The 24,510-nt window shown below is 39.4% G+C and overlaps 1 protein-coding gene across 1 annotated transcript in view; it reads left to right on the top strand.

The window, feature by feature from the left end:
- The window catches only part of adarb2 (adenosine deaminase RNA specific B2 (inactive)), a 166,239-nt gene extending 144,123 nt beyond the window's left edge, over positions 1–22,116 (top strand). Inside the window, 7 exon segments of the mRNA XM_061758799.1 lie at positions 619–787; positions 2,888–3,039; positions 4,155–4,323; positions 8,478–8,659; positions 14,463–14,644; positions 18,631–18,696; positions 18,698–22,116. Of these exon segments, the coding sequence (XP_061614783.1) occupies positions 619–787; positions 2,888–3,039; positions 4,155–4,323; positions 8,478–8,659; positions 14,463–14,644; positions 18,631–18,696; positions 18,698–18,802 (1,025 nt within the window). The 3' untranslated portion in view covers positions 18,803–22,116.
- Positions 22,117–24,510: the final 2,394 nt, after the last annotated feature.

The raw sequence follows: 24,510 nt of genomic DNA, 5'->3' as shown, positions 1-24,510 counted from the left end.
TCTTATATATATGTGAATCTATTTGAATATAATATGGAAAGATGGGGAGCTGGTGGTGGAGGTCGGCGAGCAAGAAGAATCTGACAGAGAATAATGAAGTGAGTTGCAAAGAACTGATATAATGAACCAGGGGAGAGAGGATAGCGAATGGAGCAGACAAGGTGGCTGACGAGTGGGCCAACAGGCAAGCAGTCTAACCTGGCAGGGCAACCCAGGGAGCTGAGGTAAATGATGATTAATCACGCAAGGAAGAGCAAAAGTGTTAACGGAGCTGGTGAGACAATGATCCGGCAAAGGAGTAAAGCTGCTGAGTTGATGGATGACAGGTGATCAAGCTGGAACAGGTAATGGTGGCTCAGGTGTACACAGGGAGGAACTGGAGGGTGTCAGGAAAATACACACAATGCATCTGATTACACGAACAAATGGAAGTCAAAGAATTCTGGGCTCTTTCCACTGTTTTTTCTTCTGAAACGTGATGTTCCAAGTTGTTTTCTGGATTGACCTTGTCACGGACATGCCCTTGTCATGTCCTTGGCCTTGTCAAGGACATGACAAGGGCTTATTATTTAACTAATAGAAACATATTAATGCAAAGCATGTCTGTGTGTTGGACAGGTCTGGACATTAACTATGCCCAGGTGGTGGCGTTGTCCACAGGAACCAAATGTATCAACGGGGAGAATCTGAGTGACCAGGGACAAGTGGTCAATGACTGTCACGCTGAAGTGACAGTACGCAGAGCCCTGCTACGCTTCCTCTATTCTCAACTGGAGCTCTTCTTTAGGTAAAGCATGTAATAAACATTAACTGCATTGCTTTGAAGTACTATTACTGTATCGCTCTACATACGCTATTTATTGTGCTCTAATCTGAAAGTCTACTCTGTTATTATTTATTTGTTGTTCAACAATTGTTCACAACAATGATAATATATTCAAAAAATTCATAATGTGGTCATATCGTAATTTAACAGTTTAAAGATTAACAGCAGTCAAGTTTAGATCAGACCATTTGCTTTTCTTTGTTAATTTTGTGTAAAATCAACCAGAATTTAAAAGCACAGAAATGGAAATTGTGATTGCAAGGAATCATACTAACTGCAGTATATAAAGCAATTTACTGCAACTGTTTATGCTATCTGATTGCCAACTATCACAGCCAGTAAAAAAAACTATTTCTGATGGAGCTCATTGACCCTGTTGCATGTGGACTGCAAGCACAAAGCCAAAGAAGAAATGGCTGATGAAACTAATATGCTACTGCTGATGAACAAACAAACTCACCAACAATAGCAATCAAAACAGCCTCTCGGCAATTCACGCATGACAGAGACAATCGTGTCTTTTTTGACCCAAGACATACTTTTTGAGGAAATTGAATCCAAATCCTAGATAACCTTTGTAAATGTCCTAATTGCTGACAAACCCATCTATGAAGGTAGTGATCTAAATCAAGCATGTTTGCAGGGGTTACCTTTAAAGTTGATGTTTGGGATGATCCAAATGCAACAGACTGGTCTCAGCTTACCGACTTATCGGGTTTATAGTGTTTATTGCCAACATGCCTCCAGCAACTTTAACAACTTATCACATTAAATGCTTAATAGCATTAAAGAGCTTGTTTGGCGTGACCTCCCACTGCAGTGCTAAGAATTGCTCTCTCTTCTATATTAAGCTCCATGGCAAAGCTCCATTCACTATTGACTTCTTAATAATCACTACACCCTATGTGCACCAGCTAATGAAACACCTCAGAGTCTTGATGACCTTTAATTTTATTATAGCACTGTTGCAAATGTACCTACTTTGTGTGTGCTCTTGCAACCTGTGCATTGTGGTCCAGTCCGCACAAATTCGCACAATAGGCACCGAGAGACAGTCTTGTGTTGTGACGCCTGCTTCCAGTGCATAAGAATATATTGTGTGTCTCCCCCCCAAAGAACTTAATGGAAAGGCTGATTTGTCAGATTAGTGGCAAGAAGTGTAGATAGCAGAATGTCATATTTGCATACACTTTTCCATCTCAGCACAATGCTGGACGGCAGTGACAAGGAGTTACGGTTGAGCAAGAAGGCTAATGGAGGAGATAACTCATAATGAAATGACCCACCAAAATGCCACAACTGACATATTTACCCACAGTGAAAGGACACCACAGACAGATGAGAGGTTATTTAAAAAGGTGCTTGTGATGCTTTTTTTAAATATACCGACCAGTGAATCAATGGCAAACTTGTGATCAGGTGTATCCAAGTTGCGTATGTTTTTCTTACATTTTTTACAGAACCATACTAACATCTCACATCTCTTGTTAGGATTGTTAGACTTTGTTCGATTTTATATTCAGAATTAAAGCATTATTTTTGTTCAGTTAACTATACTCTTTTGACCCGTCTGCTTCTGAAGTTATTGTGGTACGTTGGGTTTAAACATCCGGTACAGTCAAGTCGTGCAGAAATGTTAACAACATTCCTTTGGTTAGCTATTAAGATACAAGCAAGAAACAAAAACAACTTACCGGTAACTACAATCACAATAATAGATGTACAGTATCAGTAAACCTGCAGCAAAACCTTAGGTACACTGCAAGAATGCAAAAGCTTACAACTTCAGTCTTGTCAAAAAAAATTTTTTCAAAACAGATTTTTTTTCTTTATTTTCAAAAATCTAGATTTTTTTTTGGGGGGGGGGGGGGGATGTTCGGTGCGACCCGTGCAACAGTGTAGTAAGTGCTGAGAATTTATTTGATTAATAGCACAAATGAACATCACAACACTGAGCCCCTTCATTGGTTCATGCAGTTTTTTTGTTTGTGTTGCTGTAATTATTCTCATTGTATGTTTTTTGTTGTTCTTGTTGCTTGGTTTGCTTGTTTGCAACCAAAGTAAAAGGCCAGAAGACTGGGAACAGTCTATTTTTGTGAGGCATAAGGAGCGCAGCTACAGGTTACGAGACAGCGTCCACTTCCACATGTACATCAGCACCTCGCCGTGTGGGGACGGGAGACTCAACTCGCCCTACGAAATCACCACGGACTGTAAGTTTGTCTTCACGTCACTTCAACTCATTAAATAATGTTACAGAACTATATTCCCAGAAACATAATACACTTCTCCCTTCTTTCATCACGTCACAGTGTCTCTCAGGTGTACAGCGCCACTGTGTTATCTGCAACAACAAAAAATTCTTGCTAGGCTAATGAAAACGAATCAACTTCTTTTTCCAAAATTAGGCCCTTCTACTATCATGAACTCATTTTTACATTTGTATTTAATACATTAAATGCATTTAACTAATTACAATTGTGAGGAAAAAGCATAGAGCAGGGTAGAGGCTATGAAATCAAGTTCTGCCAAGCCATTAAATTGGTTTCTGGATTCAGAGTGCGAACCATTACAACATGGACCCCATTTAAGAATCCATTTGTGCCCATTAATTTGAATTGAAGCATTTTTCAGTGCTTTACAGGAAGCTTACTGTATAAAGTTAAGTTTTTGCTCCTGACACAAGGAACTATATTTGGTAACTGGTTCAAAATTACCACAAAACATTATTATTGGACACTTAATGATAATTATGAGCTTTATTTAAATTTGAATTATTTCTAAAGTTGAAATAAAGGATTAAAGATTTTAATAATAGATTATAGTAGATATTAAAATTGTTGAACAATGGTTACCATCACTAATACACGCTTTTAAAATTTTACTTTTAATAATTTTGCAGTGAATGAGACCAATTTGCAGCATTTTAACACAACATGTTTGAATTTCTTCCATTAACTCACAGCTGGGCCACAGAAAATAGGTTACATATTTGCTGCAAACAGATTGAAGTTTTTTTTTTACCATATTTAATGATTATTTTGTCAAAAAGGTTCAGATTTTGGGGGGTATTGGTTACTTTAAAACCCAAAACAGATTTGTTTAATAGTTGGCTATGAGACATCTGGGAACACTCTTTAAGGTTGATCACTGTTTCATCCCAAAATCAAAATTAATCTAATTATTTTTGCTGCTAGGAAATAGATTAGTTTTATTTTGCAATTAAAATGTTATTTATAGATTGAATACCCAGCAAAGCCACAGTACAAGAATTGAAATTATGTCTTGTTGAAGAACTTTAGCTCTGGTGCTTCTTTTGTGTTTAAAGTACCCAGCAGCAGAAACCTCATGAGGAAGCACCGCTGCCACCTGCGAACCAAAATCGAATCAGGCGAGGGTACGGTACCAGTGAGGTGTCGGGGGTCCGTCCAGACGTGGGACGGGATTTTACAGGGAGAGCAGCTCATCACCATGTCCTGCACTGACAAAATGATCAGGTTTGTGCTGCCAAATCTCAAAACATAATACAAAATAGAAAAACATATGCACATCCGTGATAAACGTATAGTGGTACCTTGACTTACGAGTTTACTTCTATCTGTGACCAAGCTCACAACTCACTCCAGCGCTCCCCAAAAAACTAACTTTTTGTTTAAAATTTTTTATAAAAAATTTTTTTTTTATTTAAAATATAAATGTAGAAACCTAATGTAAAATTAAATAAATGAACTAGTTTTTTACACTCACACTGTAGTACCTTTAAGAGGCGTGGCCTAGTGAGTGACAGCCAGAGCCTGGAGTTAGTCTGGTTGGCCGTTTACCACAACCGTAAGCTCAGTGTAAGGGTTTCTTTCGTGCATCTTGGGAGTGTTTCATTTTGTATTTGTGTTTTTAACTGTTTGTCCCATTTGATAAACAGCTGAAAGTGCATTGGATTGCTCTTTTCTTTTTTTTCCCCACTTCACTCATGTATCATGAGTTCACTCTAACTCGAATTTTGGCTCGCAGCACAGCAAAAAATTGACAAAGCTCGAAAAACTTAATTTGGGCATGTGTAAGTCAACATGCAATAATTACACTTTACAAAAGCATTTCTTTAAATCCTCTTTTATTATGTTGACTGATAAAAATACATAAGCCAAAAACATTGTGGTGGTTTTTAGAGGGCTCAAATGGATTAATGGCGTTTCAATTTATTGCAGTGGGGAAAACTGAGTTAAGTTAAAAAGTAAAAGAAAGTTAAAAATATATATAATAATAACAATAAATAAAAGTTTTTAAAAAATAGTCTTTATAGCAATTTCTAATTGGAGCTTAGTTGAAAAATTTGCCTCATCAGGACCTGAACCTTAACGTTCCACTTAGAGAGAACCGTAGCTGAGCTTTTGTTGTTTGAAGAGGTTGATAAAACTACAGAGAGAGAGAAAGAGAGACAGACAGACAGACAGACAGAGAGAGAGAGTGATAGCGTGAGGCGAGCCCTCCTTCTTTCGAGCCTCTGTTAATTTGACCAATTTGATTCAGTTGGCAAGGGCTGGAGATGGTGTGATTAAATATACCCAGGTCACCACCAGGGGTGAAAGCTATTATTTTTTGTAAAAAAAATAAAATAAAATAATGGAGTGACGAGGAGGATGAAGGGACACCCTGATTTTTTTTTTTTTTTTTTTTTTTTTTTTCTCCCCCTCTCCCACCATCGAGCCAGACACACTCTTTGCTCTGCAGCCTCCTCTGAGCACTCTTTATATCGCTGTAAATCACCGGTGTTCATCGTTAAAGTGAGTGGGTCACCAAGGGCCGCTTTATCAAGGTCAGGGTGGAGGGTGAGAGGACTGCAATGTGACCACACACACACACACACACACTGATCCCCATCAATGCTCTTTTTGTCCTCTGTAACACCCATTCTACAGTCCTATTACTTTTTTATCCCGTCTTCCTTCAGGACCTGCACTTTATTATGGTTGGTTTAGCCTTGCCTGTGGAGGATTTTTGTAGGCTCTTTCCACTAATCATAAACATTTTTAATAAGTTGCACTGATGCCACACAGTGATAATAATCCATTTTTGTTTTCTTAGGCCAGCCGGAGAGTTGTGAATGCCCGCTGTTGCCCCTGCGTTAATATTTGATTTGACAGCTGGATTTAATTGAGGGTCCTGAATGTCACTCATATAATCATGATGTTTTCCATTCCTTCGTAGTTTCATGCAGATGATCACATTACTTTAATGGCGGCGTTTACAGAGGGTGGGAAAAAGTGAGGAGTGACTGAGAGGGAGAGTGGACGTTTCCCCTCTCTCCACTCTTTAAATTCATACACCCGAGCCAGATGGCTGCCTTTTCTTGCATGAGATTAGAAGATGTTTCTGATTCACGGTGTCGCTTTCTGGCTAAATTAATATTTCAGGCTAAACCATTTAGATTTTGGCAGAGGCGGTGTGTGTATGTGCAAAGCTCTGAGCGCCTGTGTGGACAGATTGCAGGTAAAATGTGGCCACCGCGTCATGAGCTCATTTAGTGATTCCCTGATAGCCGCTAATGTTAATTGACTGCTTAGGAAGTGAAAGGCGCTGTAATGAGTGATTATTAAGTCAGCCAGGAAAGAAAAACAGTAGTCACCGTAATTGCAACCATGATAAAGCGACAATGATTAACCAAAAGAACTGCAATGTTACTCAGTAGAAAATAGACCTCTCTCAACACCTTCATAGATATCCACCTGATGCACATGTCTGAATTGTGCCATTAATAAAACCACTGACATATCAGGGAAAATGTAGGGGGGAAATGCTTATTAAACAAATTAATTCAGGGATTCCATATTCATATATTTCATGGAACTAGAGTATTTTTTGTAATCCAGCTAAAGGACAACCAAAAAAGTGCTTTTCATTAATCTAATATTTTAGAAAATTACAGCTAATGATGGAATTCAATATAAAAGTTGGTGGGGGGAGGCTGTTATCAGTATTGACTACAAGGGTCACCTTGACCTTGAATTAAACTTTAGTCAATTTCATATCATGTCTGAACGACACTGGTGCTTTCATGGCAGGTAAAGTGATACTTTGACTTTAGAAGTTTCATTCGCTCCTGATGTCGCTCACTAGACCACAGCCTTTAAAGTCGCATACACTTATACTGTAGTATTCATGTGTTGACATGTGCCTTTAAGGGGCGTGGCCTAGAGAGTGCTTTTAGGAGCGTTGACTCCAGTTCCGGTTTTCCATTTACCATGGGGTTAGTTCAGTGTGAGCGTCTTCTCCATGTTCCTTGTGAGTGTTTTCGTGTTGTGTTGCGTGTTTGTTCCATTCAATAAACGACTGGAAATGCAACGGCGATCATGTCCCGCGACCATGGGGTATCGGAAGCTCGCTCCTAAATGTTTTAGCGGCCCCCAGCGTGTACTAAAATTCACAATTGACATGGGCTCTGTCATTTGCCTGCATGGTACTATTTACTTTCTACACTCCATGGAAAGGGAGGACAAGAGGAGAAGAAATGTGTTATAGGAAATAGGAAAATATTCATGACACCCCATCGAATAAAGATAATTCCGTTACAGCAGCAAATAGCGTAAATTGCGATTGTTTGCTCCACTTTGTAAACGGTGTTCAGGTCAGCTTAGAAGTGATTGCTCTTGTTTTGGTTCTCAATGTGGAGATTTTGATTCTAGTGGGATACAAGCCACCCAAAAAGCCACCCAAAAATTTGAAATGTTTGCCTTATCATACTGCTGTTTTTGTATTATTATTATTTATGTGCTATATAATGTATACAAAACAAGATATAATTGCTTCACGTATTGGTGGATTGGTTTTGTTAAATAAATCAAAGGTGAAGAATGTCAAAGTGGACATTGGATTCCTCAATGTTTCTCTATGGGGCCCTTAAAAGAAAATATTTGGACACCCCTGCCCTATATTAACTTCACGAGTCCTTGAAAAACGATGTAGAAAAAAGTGTAGAAAAACGATCAGGTACACATGCAGAATATCTCTGCGAGGCTAGAAAGGACTATAAACATCATAATTATAATTTTTCCACCACCGAATGAGCATCTGCTTGTAAAATTGAGAATTCCAGCAGTCGCTGTTCCGAGGCAGGGCCGGCTGGCTACCTTATCGGGCGTCAGTGAGGCGGGCGGGATGAACCCCTGCCGACACAGGTGGATCTCCCTTATCAAACCCTCAGCGATCGACCTCCCACTTGGTGACGGACGGACGCCTGCCTGCGACGTTGCGCAGTGCATTAACCCCGTTGGCACTGACAAATGCATGCATGCTAATGTGTTGTTGTGGTAATGAATGCTGATGCACTGACCTGTGGCGGTGTTGTTGTTGTCGACGCTGCTGATGGTTTGTGTCTCTAACCATGGGAAAATGGTGTGTTTTTGTGTTTGTGTGTATTGACAGTCCAGCAGATGTTATTCATCACGTCCCACATCAAGATAACGATCAAATTGTCTCTTCCTGTCATTGAGGCTCTCAAATTGGTCTCTCTCGCTCTGCCTGTCCCCTTTCTCTTACCTCAACCAAGCCCCTGACTTTCACCGTGCCCTCATTCCCACCTGCTCTCCACACCATCCACCTCAGCTTACCAGCTACATAAATGCTCCTGAATGTGTCCTTCCCCTTTTCCTGCGCGCAGGTGGAATATTCTTGGCCTGCAGGGTGCGTTGCTGAGCCACTTAATGGAGCCTGTGTACCTTCATAGCGTGACTGTGGGCAGCCTGCGCCACACGGGCCATCTGGGCAGGGTCCTGAACCAACGGCAGGAACGATTAGGCCCCCTTCCCGCCACGTACAGACGCAACCAGCCGCTACTCAGTGGTAAAAACACACACACACATCCAAACAAGGGTGTGTCCTGGGTCTATTTTCTAACTGACTCTACAGTATTGTCACACTAGCAGCATGTACAGTGAACCTCTATTGCTCACAAATTAACTAACTAAAGCAATATCCCAGAAGCTTAATCCGCTATGTGACCGAACCCAGAATCCTGGATCTCATGTCCCAGTCCAAGGTCCTTTTATTTGAAAAACGTGCTGTCTGTCAAGTTTGTACAATCTGTTGTGTGTAGCTGCCTGATACTAGTGTACATAATTATACTACTTTTGTTGGCTACTTTTGGAGTTTGCAATCTAAAATGCGTAATTGGCAGCTTAGCAATGAAAGTGTCATCTATGAATTAAAATAGACCCCTCAGATTGATGAATTGAATGTCTTTACTGGTAGCTCAGCAGCATTTGGCGAGGCCTTGGCACCTGTTGGATCTCATATATGTGAACCCTGCTGCCACATACAGGACCAAACTAATTTTGGCAGAGGTCCGCTCTCTACTGTGGGTTTTGTATAATATTTGTGGTTTGTAAACAATTTGGACTCCTTTTCTCTGCAAATTAGTTCAATCAAATTCATTACAGAAGCTATGTTTGTCTAAACTTGGAAAGAAGCTCAAGTCACAAGAGTACTGTACAACTTGATTTTTTTTTTCCAGGGGCAAAAAAGTAAAACAAAGAATTCCACCTTCACATTTATCAGAGACTGAATTTGTAAGGAATCTTCTCATTAACTATCTAGCTCAATGAATCTTGCATAATGCATTTTTTGCTATACATTTACAAATTCTCAGCATATCCACTCAATTCAAAACTATGTTAAAACATTTCAGTTTTTCCCTGCAGCTAAATGACAAACAGTGCTTTCAATTCTTACTTTCCTCAAAGATGCCTCCAGGTTACGATCCAGAATCTAGATAAAGAATCTTCTTTTTTGACAGTTGTGTTTGCCGTATGGGGTTTATCTTCACAGATTCCAAACATGTCAACTTTGTACCAATTGAACTATAACAGTAGTGCATGCAAACATCACACACACTGACACATAAACTCATCTAGTTGTCCAACCCTACAGTGCCATTGTGGCAGCCAGACAAGCGAATGTGCTTCCAAGGTTCCACTGAGACTCGAATATTTCGTTTGGAGTGAAGCTGAATGCTGGAAGAGGATCTGAATGACACCCAGCTTGTAGATACTGCCTCAGCCGTCACTTCCAATCTAGGCCGCTCCCTGAGCAATTTATACATGCGATGTAGGGCATGTCTTTCTATGGATGATATTGATTACAAAAATATGTTCACAATAATCTATCTGCAGAGGAACAAATGTTTCTACGAAAAAAAAAATCTGATTTCATTCCATTCTTTCTAGCTATTCTGTTTGTAGAATGTTAGATGTTATTTTGAGATTGTTTTTTGATTTTGGGAAAATTCAACTTCAGATAATAATCTCAACAACTAACCCATTTCAATTTCAAAAGCTAAATGTTGTGGGTTAGTTAGTTAGTTAGTTAGTTAGTTGGAAATGTAAACTGCACATAACTCAACTTTATTTCATCCAACCATTTACAAAAAAAAAATATTTTCAATTGTAGTGTATAGTAAGATATTTGACATTTGTCATACACACTTAAAGGCACAGTTGATATAACAGTTTGGTGTGTAGCCTTAACCATGAAAAAAGGTAGAAATAAACCATATGACCTAATAATAACCAGTATTGCAGTTAAAAAAAAACTTTACATGCAGGGAAAAGAGTATAATTTAAGTCTACAAATGTTTTGAAGGCTTCACAGTGTCTTTTCTTCACAGTGTTAGAGCAAGAAGAATGCTTTTTGAGTTGACAAATAGTGTTGTGCCCTTTGCCTCCACACACTTTCAAAACAGAGTTGCAACAAACACTTTGCCCCGCACGCTGACATTCCCTCCAATGATAGTGGTCTCTTTGCGTTTGTGTGTGTCAGATTGTTATGGTTGCAGTAGCTAGAGTAGCTGTAGCGGTCCATTGAAGGCTATGGAAGGTTGACGAGTAGGGAGATGAGGAGGATGGACAGAGAGTGGAGATGGCCCTCCACCAAATCAATGTAATCAGAGTCCTTATATGACATTATTCAAGTAGTCACCAAGAAATGGTCACAGGGAAACATGAGGGCAGAATGAATCAAGGAAAAAAAGGTATTCATTGCACTAGTATTATTGTCTGGGCTATGTTTTCGGATTTGTGTGTAAAATCTTTTTTTACGAGCCTGGACTTGCACACTTTTTATTGACACATATTTTCCCATCCAGACTTCTGAAAGAGTGTGCAAACACTAAAGAGGTGTGATACATTGATTTCTAAGGCTGGCTGTAACTCACTGAGCATGGAGTTTTCCTGTCACTCATTGTCAATGTCAATGTCATTGAAATCCATGAGATAAATATACCACACTTTAAATATGAATATATCTAACGTAGCGGATGTGTCTTCAGCCAATCAAGACGTGCGCACTGCTCCATCTAACTCATACTAACACTTAGAAGGACCGCGTGCTATTTTTGTTCTGTATGAAATAAATCCAATAAAAGTAATTGAATCAGAATATTGTGCTTGTGACAGAATGGATGTTTGGAGGTCCATGAATAAAAAAGGGTGTTTAGACATTTTCAATAGATCAGCAGTGACCCGACTCATGAGATTTTTTAGATATGAGCAGTCAATCGGTCTGTTTTTATTTTTTATTTTTTTATTTTTTGCTTTGACTTGCGAGCACAAACTGAATCTATATGGTGAAAGGTGACTCACTCACTTCACAACAAGCAGGAGTTTGGTAGATTAGTCAATTTGTAAATATTCTTCAAGAAACAAGTTTCAAGCTGTTTATTGCAACTCTTACTGTATCTGAAGGTTACTGTCAAACTGAACATAAAACAAAGACAATTACACATTGTGTATTTGAAACAACCTCATAGCCAGCACACGGGATAACAATTAGTGTTTATGTGGTGGTTGTTGTGACTCTTTAAGCAACAAATACAGTATCTGAACACAAACGTTGCAGCAACACATGCAGACAGGTAGTATAAGTCTGTCTTATACTGCCACCATGGGGTCAAGGCACACACATCAGAATGAGCACAATGTGCATTGCAGCAGAAAGTGTCAAAAAATGTTTCACAATTTTTAATATTATTCAATTATGTAATAACTCTTATTATTACTTTTTGTAAAGTATAATTGTAGAGTGCTATTTTTCTCATTAAAAAAAACATTTTCTGGAGGCTGGCATTTCAATGGGGAAAGATGATTTGCAATACGAGTGTTTTGCGTTACGAATGTGGTCATGGAACAAATTAAACTCTTATCTCAAGGCACCACTGCAAACTCTGATATTAATCCACTGCTCTGTGTGTGTTGTACAGTCACGCATCTCATAACTAAACACGCTAATTCTTGCCTCTTTCATGTCTGCCGAGCGTCCTCTCTCCCAGACCGAGACACCGATCAAGTCTTCCATCAGGGGAAGAAAAATGAAATTGGCTATTACAGACAGAGGAGTCGAGTCCATTGAAGGGATTCAATGAGCCATGAATGGTGCGAGAAAAGGGGAGGTGAAGCCAAGATGGATAGAGCGCCTCTTTTGTACAAAGGAGTGTGTCGTAAAGAGAGAGAAAACTGGTAATAAGACACAGTGATGATTGTTGCTGTGGCAGGCAGTTCATTCCAGTTCCAAAACAGGAGCAGCTGTGGTAATGTACGAATAATGGTGATTATAGGGAAATGGTGGTGAGATGATCTGTAGGCATGCTATCAGTCTAGGTTTTGGTGTGGTGGAGGGGAGGCAAAGGAACTGGAAATGTTTATTTACAACACAAAGGCAAACAATGCTGCTTGAGTAGACAAGGAAGGCACAAACACGGGAAACAAAAAGGTAAGACCGAACACATCCATCCATCCATTTTCTACACGGCTTATCCTCACTAGGGTCGCCTATGCCAGCTATCTTCGGGCGAGAGGCGGGGTACACCTTGAACTGATCACCAGCCAATTGCAGGGCACATCTAAACAAGCAACCATTCGCACCAACGGGCAATTTAGTCTTCAATTAAACTACCATGCATGTTTTTGGGATGTGGGAGGAAACCGGAATACCTGGCGAAAACCCACGCAGGTACGGGCAGAACATGCAAACTCCACAAAGCCGAGGCCGGATTTGAACCGGGGTGCTCAGAACTGTGAGGCGATGTGCTAACCAGTTATCCATCGTGGCGCCGACCGAACAAATTGCACCGTAAAATTCCTAAAGCACAAAGGGAAGAAATAATCTGCTTTCACTGTCAAAAGGATCTCAATTGAATCTCGTGGCCGACTGGTGTTCGAGGTAGTGGTGGTAGTTAGCAATCCAGTGCGAGTATTGTGCACAGGGGGCGCTCCTCGGATGCCGAAGCGATGGACGAGTCAAGCCGTTGAACAGATGTACAACGAGGTTCCAACTAAACTTTGTACCCTTTACCCTGGATGGTTGTTTTTGCCAGTGTTGTGCTGCTACCCGCTGAGGAGCTAGCAGCAATTCAGTAAAAACATAGAGTAGCCATCCAAGAATGAGTACCTTCTTGACTGATACGCTTTAACGGTAGCCAACTGGAAACCGTTACAGTGGAAAGTAACTGGCATATTACCAATAATATAGGAAATGTGTAGACAGCTTCAATAAGCAAGAATAGTAAAACTGGGACACTTTTTTTTGTTGTTGGGATTTTCAGCTTTTTATTGATTAAAAACACATTTTAAAAACATTTTGAGGAGGCGTTGAATGGATTAATGACATTTCAATGCCTTTTAATTGGAAAAACTTTTTAATTTGACAAAAGTGACTTTACAAAACTGTGTGACAAAAGTACATTAGACCTTACAGTACGTATAGTAAAACAGTTCAGGTTTTGGGATTCATCCAGAAATTGAAGGTCCAAGATCATGGTCACCTTATCCCTGCTAGACACGGATTTGACGACAATTCAAGCATCCATTTGTGTCCGAAGGCCAAGATGAAAAAAAGAAATGTCATGTCAGTCAGGCTTACTACAATGTTTGACTGGTAAACTAAATGCTGATGGCCCAAAATTACTATATATTACTATATTATATGCAAGTTTATTGCATACATTTTGCAACTATATCACTGCCCTGTATTAAACATCAAATTTAATTTGAAAGTAAGCTTAAAAGCGTCTTTTTTGACTGTCAATGTTTTTTTTGTTGTTGTTGTTTTTGTTGTTTTTGATTGTTTGTTTTTCTGCGGGAGAGGATCCCTATGGCACTTTGAGTATTTAACGTTGCTGACACTTGCACTACTTATTTATTTTGTCCTATAACTGTCTCTCAAGAAAATGTTTACCCAAAAAAAAAAACTTTCATCGATGGGTTTTGGGACAGTTTCAGCATATAACTGGCAATACTTGCTTGTCACTGATGACAGTATTGTACATGCTTAAGTTTTGCTTGTATACCTCTAGGCCTCTCGTTATCACCTCTTTTCCTCAGTCTCTGAGCGGTTATTAAAATGTATATATGCAGCCAAGCCCTACAGTTTCAAGCGGCTATAAAATAGTATCCCTGGTATTGGCCTCGGGGAGCATACGCTTAAATGTGTTCAGAGACTGTTCAGATCCTCTTCAGTTGTTATGTTGAACCCTTAAGCTAAACTCATGTAAAATCCTTGTAAATCTACACTCGGTACTTCATAACAGCAATCAAATACAGTGAACAGTCGTAACTTTTGAGGAGGTTTAGTCTATTTGTTGGTTCTTCTGCAGGGTTAAGCTGTGTCGAGTATCAGTATTCAGGGAAGGTCTTGTGCGTGAGTGTCAACTGGACGTCGGGCGACGCGCAGTTGGAGGTGGTAAACACCGCCACAGGACGGAGACGTGACTCAGGGATGCCTTCACGCCTCTGCAAACACGCACTGTTCACACGCTGGAACAGACTTTACTGCAAGGTGAGGACTAACTTTTAGCTCAATGGACTCGGCCAAAATGAGCCACTGGAAGGGAGAGAAAATCTACTACTACTTTAGACAACTGTAACTGTGTTTTGACTGCAAATCATCTGTTCTACTGGTGACATTCTAAGATTATTCTCGTGAACAACTAGTAGCACCAGTAGTAGTAATTATTAAGACATAGTTTTTGTTCTTGTGGCTTTAGTAGTGTGCAGAACTGTCATACAGTAGTAGAAGGCATTAGTGGCAAAGGTCGTTCTATTACTAGTCGTTCTGTTACTGAGCCTTCCTGCACTGCATTGTCTTACTATTGAAGGACAAAGAAAAATACTAGTACATGGAAAATGATCAAATTAGGATATCAAATCAATTCTCAAGCGGCTTTCCATACCATGGCCAGTGGGCTTGTTGTGTCTCTGAGCATGATGTCGAGAGTGTGGAGGAGGTGCCAGGAGACAGGCCAGTACACCAGGAAAGGTGGAAGGTGTGGTCCAAGAAAAGAAGAAAAAAAATCAATCATTCGATCTTGATCTTTTCCTCTTCCGCTGATTTTGAGTTTGATTCTAGGGGTTAATTATTTGGGTTTGCATTGACCATTCTCACTTAACTTTGTTCTCAGTGCTCTGTATGTAATCAAGATTTTAAACTGGAATATTACATTCTTTCTCTTAGCCATCTGGGATGCGATTCAAATGTTCACTTTCTTTTTCAGCATTGGGTTTTATGAAGGGTTTGCATCGACCTGAAATGTGTCCATCTACTATTTTTACAGCTGCAACTCTAACCTCTTGTCTTAGCTGTGGATCAGCCAAAATTGATTTATTTTACTCACATGGACCATTTCAGTAGCAAATGTTCCCTCAAGGTTAGAATTCCATTGTGAGCTACTCACAGCAAACTGAAGATAACACCTCTCTGAAACCTGATAATGTGTTCAGCAATTTTGCTCGGTAAAATCCGATTTTGGATAAGTTCAACTATTGTGTAATGTTTTAGTCCAACAAAGGGAGGTTGCCCGTGTCTATAGTAATAATGGTGGTAGGTCATTGCGCAAGGAACAACAGGTGCACCATCAAGATGCCCTTGTTGCAATGACAGCCAGTAAACGTGACACCAGACTGCACACACTTTGTAACATTGTTCATTTCGTTTTTTGCTTTATAAAGTTTCCTTTTCTGTGTCCAAGTCTACTTAAATAAATAAATCCCAAATTGGCGCTGCTTTCTCATGGCAGTTGAATCCTATAAAAACGCACAATGTCAAAATGTGCAGACACTGTTAAGTAACATTTGAACTCTCTTATCAAGCATGCATGTGTAAAAATAACCACGTTTTATATTAAAACTTCAAAATAAAGCAATCTTGCCGAGGTGACAGCGCTCACAGATGTGCGTCACACAACTGTCAACACAAGTTTAAAACGTTGACGATAGTGTTTTCTCTGCTATTTGCAGTAACTAGCCTAAATCCGCGAGTAATTGATTATCAAAAGCTGCCAGAATATGGCGGCAAATAGCTACTTTTCTCTAAATAAAGCTCCTCAAGTCACTTCCGCATAGTTTCCTTGGCACAAAGTTTTCCAGCGAATAACATAGGATAGGTTCGCCGAAAAAATAGAATAGGTGAATCCGCAAGTCGCGAATTGCGAATATGTGGATGAACGCTGTACTGTAAAACAATGAAACATCCGTCCATCCATCCATCCGTACTTCCAAAATAACAATTTAAGATTAGAAAAAAAAAATTCTGGGGAAGAGAAAGCCTTTTTCGTATTATATGCTATGACCTTATCATAACATTCCACTTTTTTCTTTTTTTTTTTTTTGCCTAAATAAAAAACTCCCATGCTTCCATTTTCTATGGCGCTTTTCCTCCTTAAATTGGAGACTATCCAAGCTGACTTTGGGCAAGGGGCAGGTTTAAACCTGGACTGGTCACCGGCCAATCACAGTAACAGTGAAATACTCTAAGTGTACAACCTTTGTTTTATTAAGTTATTTAGTCAAAACTATAATCAGGATTGTTCTGCAATGGCACAATGTGATGTCAATCTTCTCTTATTGCACTGCATTTTGAACACTCCCTGGCCTAAAAATAATGTAAAAATAAAATAAGCAGCCCATTTCTATCAGAATGTGCGTGTGGCACATTATCAGAAGATCCATGATAACAACATCAACAAAAAAGATGTGCACAGCACATTTGTCTTTCTCCAGTAGATAAATATGTTGACCCGCCAATGTGAGCTGTGTTTGCAGCTTATCACAACCTGGCAGCGTAGATCTTTAACAGCAGACCTCGCTGCACTCTAATTTCCATTCAGAAACTTTATGTAACAGAAAGTGGCTTCATCACCAAATGGCGGCCGTTAACGCATAATGACTATAAAACGATAATTATTTGGTGAAGTACTCGACGTCCCCCCCCCCAACCTAAGTGTTCCCTGCACGATGCACATAAGGGCCACGCAAGAGCAGTCGCACTAATCTCCAGAAGAAACTTTGGCGTTCTTATTCTCCCCCCTTCTTTGTCTCCGCGCTGATCTTCATTGTTTCCCCTCGCGACAATAGTAATGCACAGAAAGCGCAGAGAATGTTCAATTGCTTGTGAAATTTAAATGGGGGAGATTACACAGCTGTTGAAGGCCCCGAACCCCCACCTCCCCGCAACCCCTCCTAAATGCATTTGTGCCACCTCATTCGGTTTGTTTTGCTCGTCTATTTCCCTCGCTCCGCCACCGCAACCTTTAGCCTTGCAGCCCATTTTGTCTTTTGTCATTTATTTCTTTACCTCTGCCAAGGTTAAAGGGGAGAGGTACGGTATCGTTTTGAGTGGCATTTGTTGCGTTAGGTAGACTTTACACCATTGATCGAGTCAAATAAAATTCTGTAAGTAAATACTCACACTCTGTACTTCAGTAGCCGTACAGATACTTGTGTAAAAGTAAAACTACTGATTCCATTCCCTTATTTAAATCATGAATAAACTCATATAGAAAATGTGAAATCCAAAATGTCAAAAACCGTAGCTATTTTTCATAAACCTAAGGATGTGTTAAAAAGTCCTCATGCAGACTTTACTGTTTACTGTTCCTGCCATGTAGAATGTATTGTGTGAAAATACGATAAGATGTAAAAAAAAAAAAACTCTCACCCAATATCTAAGCTAAAAAAATATAATTATTTATTGAGCTCGCACCATAGAACCAACCAATCCATTGTTTACAACTTAAACTCAAATGTTACGACTGTGTTGAATTCAAAACAGCACAGGTAATGTACAAATACACAACAATTTACTTTGTCACAATACTCAGAAGCCGTTTGAAATTACAAAGAGCGGTTTCAATTTGAGGGGAACAGGTGTATTGAAAAAAATACATGACAAGAACAAATATAAAACAGAGATGTGTTTCCGTTATAGGAGTTAACTTATGAAATGATTATGATACCAAACTGAAAACATGTCGGGCCTTTACTCTTTTGAAAAATATGTTTAAAACAAGACAGATAAAAAGATATAGATCAGTTAGGTATAAACAAAAACTTTGATGATAATAAGGCACTTGGTTATGTTAGCTTGACTGTCGTGATTGCCATAATTATTTTTACTCTTTTACAGGTACTTAGTTTTATTTTAGTTCCAGAAATATCGGCATTACATACCGTTAGTATGTTTGAGCGCATATTTTCCGCTGCGGCAAATGTACCGCGAGGTCCACGGAGAAGAGCATTCACAAAGCACCCCTCTCAATATTGCACCGGGAGAGAGACCCTGTCTTTTATGTTTGTGTGTAGCTGCAAAATAAAGGCCAATCATTGCCATTTTACTGCCTTGTTCTTGTCAGAGCATGATTGCAGAAACCTACGCTCATTAAAATGGGCAAAAATGTTCTGACTTTGTAAAGAATGTATTTGGTGACGGTGGAAGCTGCTACGCCCGTCGTCACATCCCCTCTCTTTTTGCTCTCTTGCCCTTGCCAGCTGGGGGTCCCCGCGTCCCGCCCAGAAGACAGTCAGCTCGTTTACTCCCAGGCCAAGATGGCGGCACGGCCCTTACCAGACAGTGAAGCAGCAGTGGTTCAGGTCTCTGCAAGAAACAGGCCTGGGCACCTGGGTGAAGAAACCACCTGAGCAGGAACAGTTCCTGCTATGAGACTAAAGAGTCTGTGTTTGTGTGTGTGTACATGCGTGTGAATGTGTTAACCTTTATTTTTTTTTTTAGGGTAAGGTAGGGGCCATGCTCTTTGCAAACATATACACCCTGCATAACCGAGAGTGGAAAGCTGTCATCATTGTGTGTGTTTTGTTGTGAATGTCCCACACATCCGCTCCACCAGTCAATACAAACACCGGAAGGTCAACTGGATGTGCTGAAAGGAACAGGAAATAAAAGGGATTGTGTGTTTTGTTTTTTTGGGGGTTTTTTTTAGCCAACGCCTCCTTTAAACTCACACACGCGCACACACGTGTCAACACACCCTGCTGCAACCCCACCTCTCAGGTGTGGCGTCTGTCACAGAAGGGTGGAGTAACCTTGAGCTAAATGAAAGGCAGCCGCTATCTTGTCATCAGCTATTTCCGGGCCCCAAGGCTCCCGCTGAGGAGCAGAGCCAAGGGAGAGAGAGAGAAAAAGAGGAAAGGAGAGAGCAAGAGAGGGAGAGGACCCCATCCAATTACTGGCCCTGTCATGGTGACGGGTGATAGAGGAAGAGAAAGGGATGGGTGGAGGGAGTGAGACAAAAAGAAGGTAGAGACACAATTCAATGCCATCTCAACCAACCCTTCACCTTTTTCTATGGTTGCCCTCTTTTGACTTCGCCCTTTTTTTCCCCACTTCCTTTGTCTCCGTCACTCACCCCACCCCCGCTCCTTGTCAATCTCCGCTGCAGCCTCGCTTTTCAAGCACAGCACAGTTCAACACGACATGACGACAGGTTAATACACCACACTGGGTCGAGAGAAGACGAGGTACATGAGTGCGGCCATTACCGCTTCCTCAAGTGCGAGTGGAGCTGATGATGGAGAGAGTGACTCTTCTGTTCTATGCTTTCATGCTAAATATATCTCCTTACCGTTTCCGTGCCCTGACCTGGATCCACATCTCCATATCGCACGTCACTTTTTGAACACAAAGGCCTTGTTGACCTGAATCTCTACAGCTATGATCATCATGTTCTAATGATGGGAAAGATTATTATTATATTATAGATTTGTATTGTTTTGTTTAAGAGGACAGGGACTCCTCTTAAGGAATATAAAGTATATCCAAAAGTTGAAAAAATCTTGAGCTTAAACAAAAACAGGTGAGATGAGATGCCACAAAAGGTATTTTTTATTTTTTATTTATTTTTATTTTTTTGTCCTCTCATTTTTTTATTTTCTGTTGCTTTTGCTTTCAGGACTGAGCCCTGCTGCGACTTGTGAAAATCTGCAATTGATGCCCTTCCCCTTCCCAAAAAGATTTCTAATTGCCAAAAGATGCCACACGATGGCAGCAAAATGCTACTTCTCTATTAGACCGGGCTTACACCCTGCCAAAATAAAGCTCCTTCCTTACAGTAGTTCCTTGGCACCAAAGTGCCACAGGATGGCACCAAAGCAATATTATTATTTTATAATTTTAGTCAGGGTCTTGGTCTGAGTACAAAACAGCGAATATGTGAGTTTTTCAATAAATAATGGAGGATAGGTAAGATAGGTAAAGCACTACTCTTGTCTCAACTCCTCAACTCACTTCAACATAGTTCCCTTGGAAAATTAGGATATATTTTTAAAATGTACCTCCTCCTCCCACATTTTTTTGTCCGATTCAAACCATTCCAACTTCCAACAAAATATTTAGCTCATTCAGACATCTTGAGAAAGGATCACATTTCCAAAATGTACACATTTTCACATTATAATTCCAAAACTCACAGACATTTTATATATTTACCTCCTCGTTCCAAATTTCGCGATAGATTCAAACCATTCTAATTCTGATCTTCCCCATGCTTCAACAGTTATCTGAAATTCCATAGCATTTCATTTTCAGTTCAGTCTTCAATTCTTCAGTCTTCAATTAATCTAACATGCTTGTTTTTGGGATGTAGGAGGAAGCTGGAGTGACAGTAAAAAATAAAAAATAAAAAACAAGCACAGGGAGAAAATTATTGTTCCTGATTTAGAGAATGCTCACTAGTTCAGCAATGTAATTTGCTACCCACTCGATGCAGGTCGCTGTTAATCTGCGTTATGATTGTGCTGGCTGCACATTGATTTGGGAGACTGACAGACAGCGGCATGGCTCGGCCTGTAAGTAACATGGAAGCAGTGAGAGTGACATCTGGTAATTCCATGTTGTGGTTATTTGACCTGTGGCCCCCCAGCTCCAAGGAGCAGACACCTTGATTATTGGAGAATATCAAGTCAATATGTGTGAACCTACAAATACATGCACCACATTTACACCAAGAGTTTGAACAGTAGCCATATATGGCTATGCAATAATCCAAAGAGATCCCATACAAAAGAAAAATTCTGCCTTTACAGTGATAACAATGGCCAGTTTTTTAATTGACACTGTCACCGAAGTATTCATTTAACAATATTAATGAGGTTTTAGTTTGTTTGTGCACGTGGTCCTGGTGTTGTGGCGAGTTGATGCATGTAATAAAATAAAACAACAAATGTAATTTTCCCTTATGGTGACAAATAAACTGCCACATCTTAATTCTCCGGACAGTTGGCGGTGAGATCACACACAATATCAAATATTATATACTGTACTCTCTCACAACAGGAACATTTGCCAAAGTGATTCAGTACAAAAACTGTATCAACCTTCATTAGAATATTAGTACTTTGGGTTGACACATAAGTGTATTATTGTGGTTGTAGTTAGCATCACACTGGGAGGTGTCCCTAATATTTGTTAATAAAGCTTTTGAATTGGATCTCATATAGATTGTGTCCAATGTTGTGGTCTGACTGTAAACAACTATCGTGTAGATCTTTTGAACCAGATTCAACCAGATCTACTGTAGTTTCTGCCCCCACTCCACATTTTTTACGGAAAGCTCATATACTGTACCTTTAAGTGCTTTTCATGTTGCAGTGGTTGTGTAGCAATGAAAGTCTTGTAGCAAACTAACAAGACACATCCACACATTGCATTTTCATCTCATATAAATTAATAAAGCTTTATTTCTCATCTGTGTGTCAACTGCATTCATCACAGACAGACTGACCCATTAGTTATCAGAAATACATTGAATTATTGTCTAAATGGCAATATTCTACCTATGTGTACATATGTAAAAATCTATCGTATCTGACATGTTGACAAGAGATCCTCAAATGTCTAATGATGATGTACATTTACAGTATATGAAGAACTGCTGCTAAGGTCTTTAAAATGCACTTCAGTGACAAAATAAAAAGTGAATGTTTGTACCGTATATGTCAATAAAACCACGTGACATTTTATTTCTTTAAAGTTCAGCATAATTACATTTCAATGTGGTTAAATTATATACCTAGTTGTGATTTATAAAAAAAAAAAAAAAAAAAAGCCTTCCATGCTGGCCCTCAGGAGACTATGAACAAATATTAAAGAAGGGGCCTGCATCTTCTTGCCGCCCCAAGGGAAATCCACAGGGGAGAAATGGTTATCAGTTTTAGGCTCAGTGTCACTAGCCTCCAAATTAGCCTGCAGGAGGCGAAAGTAGGGAATGGGTGCCCTTCCCCCTTAAGGTAGTGTGCTGTACAATAAACATCATAATTGACAATTGGCTTCAGTGGCTGGTCACAGTCACTCAGTGACAATCTAATGACCAGAGCCACAGAGGCACAACTGAATATCATCTCGGTGTGTACACTGTTGCCTCAAGTTTTAATTCAACATCCGGTACTAGTCCGGCACCCTCAATCTCCAATGAAATGGATACTATAATATTAAATAAAGTAAAATTAATAAAATGGAGTACATAACACATTGATCAAATGTATTCAAAGGTTGGTAGTTATGGTTATGGCCAATGGGTATTGCACCAAATTAGTTTAAAAAAACTGCTAAACCACGAAAATGCAGGGTTTAAAATTATATAATATACTTTACAGTAGTTGGATATTTATTTTTAACTTTACTACCTTGTTTTTAATGTAAATTTTACATAAAAAAGTAATTGTCTTGCATTGTACATTTCACACAGAGCTACAGCAGCACATTTTATACACCACAACCTACAACCACAATAATAAACATATTGTTAAAATAGTACTTCTGACTGCACACACACACACAAACCAGTCCAAATACAACTGTAACAATGTATTTTTGTTGTTCTTTAAAAACTACTCATCAGCAGTGTCGCCGTTCTGCCAATTGGATAATTTTGGTTATCATTTTATTAAACAGTTGAACTTATGTCGTGTGGAGTAGTGTGATTGTGGAGCCACTGATTGTAGTTAACATACAAGCAAACAAAAAAATAACAATGCTTCAGGCACTCCACACGCGTTAACATGAGTCATCAAGCATATTCGACCTCTGGATTGAATGATAAGGAATTTTAAAGATGTGAATAAAATGGATTCAGTTAAAAGAGATGACAAAGACCTGAAACTTTTTTATTGGAAAATGTCGAATAGCACGTACCAGCCACAATAAATTATGCAGCGAAGAACACATAATGAAGTTGGAGGTGAATATGACCTGCAACAATGAAGCGAAGCCAATCCGCTTTTTTAGCCCTGCAATCGGGCACACCATAATTTAATGTATCAGTCCAAAATCACATTTCCTCCAAGTTGGAATTCATACGCAAGCCGAAGACCGGACCTGTCTTTTTTTTTCCGTTAGATTAAATTGACATTGATACCATTGGCCGTGGGATTGAGTTCCTGTGTGAAACAGGAATACAAATGCTATCTGCACTGTGCAGCAGACCACAATTAGTTCTTTAACAGGCATTTGGAATGTACACTCTGGTAGCTTTCACTAATGTAATGGGAATACGTTTATGACACCTTTTGTGCATGGGTCTCAAACTTATTTTCACAGTGGGCCACATCGTCGTTTATAATTGTGAAACGGTAGCAACAAATGTATAAATCACTCGGGGTGTAATAGTTTGCCCCCCACCAAAAAATAAAAATAAAAATCAGTTCACTATATGTATCTTGGTGTTATGTTCAAGGTTCGGTACAGTAATGGTAATGTAATGTAACTAAATGCTAAACAAATATTGCACTAGTCTGTTTACAGACTAGTGTGTGGCTAAAGCATGAGGCAGTTATACCTCTTGACTCTTACCTAATATGTTCTGAGTGGCAATCCTACTATTCCATCATTTTCCATATTTGCTCCTATATTTGGTTATTATCATTTTAGGATGGATGACTAGTTTTAACAGAAGTCAAGGAAAAATGTTTGCAAAGGCCCCACATAAAAAACCGTGGCGGGCCGCATCTGGCCCGCAGGCCATGCGTTGGACACCAATGCAGTGTATTATATGTGTGTGCGTGTATATATTATATATATATAAAATATATATATATATATATATATATATAAATATATATATATATATATATATTATATATATATATATATATATATATATATATATATATATATATATTTATTTTTATAATATATATATATATATATATATATATGTGTGTTTATTTGTATTTTTATTTTATTTGTATAAGTGTCACTGATGATAGCTGCACAACAAAACATAAATCGGTTGAACGATTAATATTAAGCATCTAGAGATGGGGGGGGGGGGGGGGCGGGGCGGCTTCCTTTGGGTTTGTCACAGTATTCAGATGAAGATAGTTCTACTTACAAAGGTGCAAGAGGTCACGCAAGGG

The sequence above is a fragment of the Phyllopteryx taeniolatus genome, chromosome 20 (assembly GCF_024500385.1).
Source record: "Phyllopteryx taeniolatus isolate TA_2022b chromosome 20, UOR_Ptae_1.2, whole genome shotgun sequence".
Classification (NCBI taxonomy): Eukaryota; Metazoa; Chordata; class Actinopteri; order Syngnathiformes; family Syngnathidae; genus Phyllopteryx; species Phyllopteryx taeniolatus.
The sequence above is the reverse complement of the archived record's forward strand: the minus strand, read 5'-3'. Positions and strand labels throughout refer to the sequence as shown.